This window comes from Thamnophis sirtalis, unplaced genomic scaffold, assembly GCF_051295495.1.
Source record: "Thamnophis sirtalis isolate CommonGarterSnake01/CBP01778 unplaced genomic scaffold, rThaSir2_p1.2 scaffold_3, whole genome shotgun sequence".
Classification (NCBI taxonomy): Eukaryota; Metazoa; Chordata; class Lepidosauria; order Squamata; family Natricidae; genus Thamnophis; species Thamnophis sirtalis.
Genome location: NW_028261383.1, coordinates 19519989 through 19522906, shown reverse-complemented (window position 1 = coordinate 19522906; position 2918 = coordinate 19519989). Strand labels below are relative to the sequence as shown.

Sequence of the window (2918 nt, the reverse complement as noted above, 5' to 3'; positions counted from 1 at the left end):
TTGGATTTTCCCCCTTACCAGAGGGAGCCCCCAAGGTGGCGCAGTGGTTAAAAGCAGCACTGCAGGCTACTGCTAGATCAGCAGGTCAGCGGTTCAAATCTCACCGGCTCAGGGTTGACTCAGCCTTCCATCCTTCCGAGGTGGGTAAAATGAGGACCCAGATTGTTGGGGGCAATATGCTGACTCTCTGTAAACCGCTTAGAGAGGCCTGAAAGGCCTATGAAGCGGTATATAAGTCTACTGCTATTGTATTGCTATTATTGTGGAGTACTGTGAAGCCGTTACCATGGCAACTCCACTGTGCTGTACAGTAGAAGCCATTTAAAGGCATAACAGGCTGCATCTTAACAGAACACCCACCCCAAGGGGTGTTAGGGGTGTCTTACATTATTTGTTTTCAGAGAGTAAGTCATCTCTAAATTTCTTCTCGTTGTTCCAGGACGTGACCGATATAAAATGAAAGAGCACCCAACGGGGACAAAACCATACATGTGTTTGGAGTGCGGAAAAGTTTTTCGTTATAAAATCAACCTTACCTCTCATCAAAGAGTTCACACGGGGGAAAAACCCTACAAATGCCTGGAGTGCAAAAAATGCTTCAGCCAGAGTTCCAGCCTCATTAAGCACAAACGAATCCACACGGGCGAGAAACCTTACGCATGCCTCGAATGCGGAAGGCGCTTCAGCCAGAGTTCGAGCCTCGCCAAGCACAAACAAATTCACACGGGCGAGAAACCGTACACATGCTCAGAGTGCGGCATGAGCTTTGGGAAGAAGGTAAATCTCACGTCCCATCAGAGAATTCACACTGGGGAGAAGCCCTACCAGTGCTCGGAATGTGGGAAGACTTTTAGTCACAAAATCAATCTCCTTTCTCACTGGAGAACTCATACCGGAGAGAAACCCTATCAATGTCGGGAGTGCGGGAAGCGTTTTAGCCAGAATACGGGTCTGACGAAACATCAGAGGACCCACACGGGCGAGAAGCCTTATAAGTGCTTAGAATGCGGCAAGACATTTGGTCAGAAGACGAATCTCACCACTCACCAAAGAATTCACACAGGGGAGAAGCCGTACGCGTGTATGGCATGCGGAAAGAGCTTCAGTTACCGGACTGCTCTGACTTACCACGAAGGAACCCACACCAAGGAGAAGCTATTTAAATGCTTGGAATGCAGAAAGAGCTTCACTCAGGAAATCCTACTCCTGAAGCATTATAGGACTCATTCAGAAGAGAAAATATCCCCCTACTTGGAATGTGACAATCCAACCATGTATCTTGCTGCACACCAACCCGTCTTCAAAAAGCCGAAACTGCACCAGTGCCTGGAATGCAGGAAAACCTTTAGTCGGAGCACGGCGCTCCGGAATCACCAACTTGTTCATGAAGGCGGGAAGGAGTGTGCTTGCCTGGTCTGCGGAAAAAGCTTTGGTCACAAACTCATCCTCAATTGTCACGAAAGGATCCACACCGGGGAGAAACCGTACAAGTGTCTGGAATGTGGCAAAAGCTTTAATCATAAGAAAAACCTCACGAGGCACCACCGGATCCACACCGGGGAGAAACCGTACAGGTGCTTGGAATGCGGGAAGTGTTTTGGTCAGAAAATAGACCTCACCAAACATCAAAGAATTCACACCGGGGAGAAACCATATAAATGCTCGGAGTGCGGGAAGAGTTTCAGCCAGCGTACCAACCTTTTCCAGCACCAGAGCATTCACACGGGGGAAAAATACGCCTGCTTGGAATGTGGGAAAAGTTTCAGTCATAAGAAAAACCTGACCAGACATCAAAAGAATGCACACAAGGTAGAGATATTATAAATGACAGGCAAGTGTCAATAAACGTTGGTAGGAAAGAAAATTGCTCATCAATCAACTTACCGGGGGGAGAAAACCATATAAATTATTTGTTTGGAATTCGTTCAAATTAAAGTTTGCTTCTCAGACAAAAATTAGGAGGAAGCATGTGATCATGGGAAGAATCACATAGTTATTGGTAATCTCCCATACCAGTGTTGATTTTTATTGTATTTTGGTATTGTTAATCTTTATTGTCTTGTTGTTCATTTGTTCACATTTTTGCAAACTGCCATTTGTGTAAGGATGATTTGTATAGCAGATTTTATACTTTCAAGGTAGACTAAGAATACCCTGTTATTATCTTCAGATTCCGGAAAAAGATCTCACTTTTCATTTTTTCCATGTCCCTGTAATATTCTCAGTTCTCCTAAACTTCTTTTTTCACCTTGGCAACTTCAAAGACGTGTGGACTTCAACTCCCACTTCAATTCCCCCACTGGCTAAGGAATTCTGGGCGTTGAAGTCCACCCATCCTAAACTTGAAAACTAAAGTATTCTGACTTTTTCTCTTCACGAAAGTGAGTTTTAAAGGTGGAAGGCGTTTGGGGGGAAAAAAGGTGCTATACAAATCTACAAAGCAATCAGGTCGTTTTTTAAATTATAGTATTATGAATACTGTGAAGAATTAAGACAATGCGGATAGCAGGTCTTTTAGGAACGTTTGTGTGTGTGTGTGTGTGTGTGTGTGTGTGTGTGTGTGTGTGTGATATACATAGATTCCTCAATACCTCAGTGTGTATCTTTAGAAGAATGTGGAAAGAACAGATTACCTCTGTGAAATTGCCCTTCATTGGAAATCTGATTTAAACTGTTGAAAATTTTTTTTTTGAAAAACTGACATTTCAATTAGGGAAAGACTGTGCACATATGAAGCACATACACACAAGTAATCACATCTACAACTTTGATAATAATTGACATGTTTATGGTATTTTCATTAGAACGACATTTTTCTTCTGATCACATCCATAATCTTTCATTACTTCCCATCTCACTTCTGTTCTTTAGAACTATTTCGGTCATCACATTTATATATATATATATTTATATATTTG

At 42.9% G+C, this 2918-nt stretch overlaps 1 protein-coding gene across 1 annotated transcript in view; it reads left to right on the top strand.

The window, feature by feature from the left end:
* Positions 1–2563, top strand: part of LOC106554773 (uncharacterized) — a 13049-nt gene extending 10486 nt beyond the window's left edge. Inside the window, exon 5 of the mRNA XM_087711590.1 lies at positions 440–2563. Within this exon, the coding sequence (XP_087567716.1) occupies positions 440–1824 (1385 nt within the window). The 3' untranslated portion in view covers positions 1825–2563. The remainder of the gene's footprint in view (positions 1–439) is intronic.
* Positions 2564–2918: the final 355 nt, after the last annotated feature.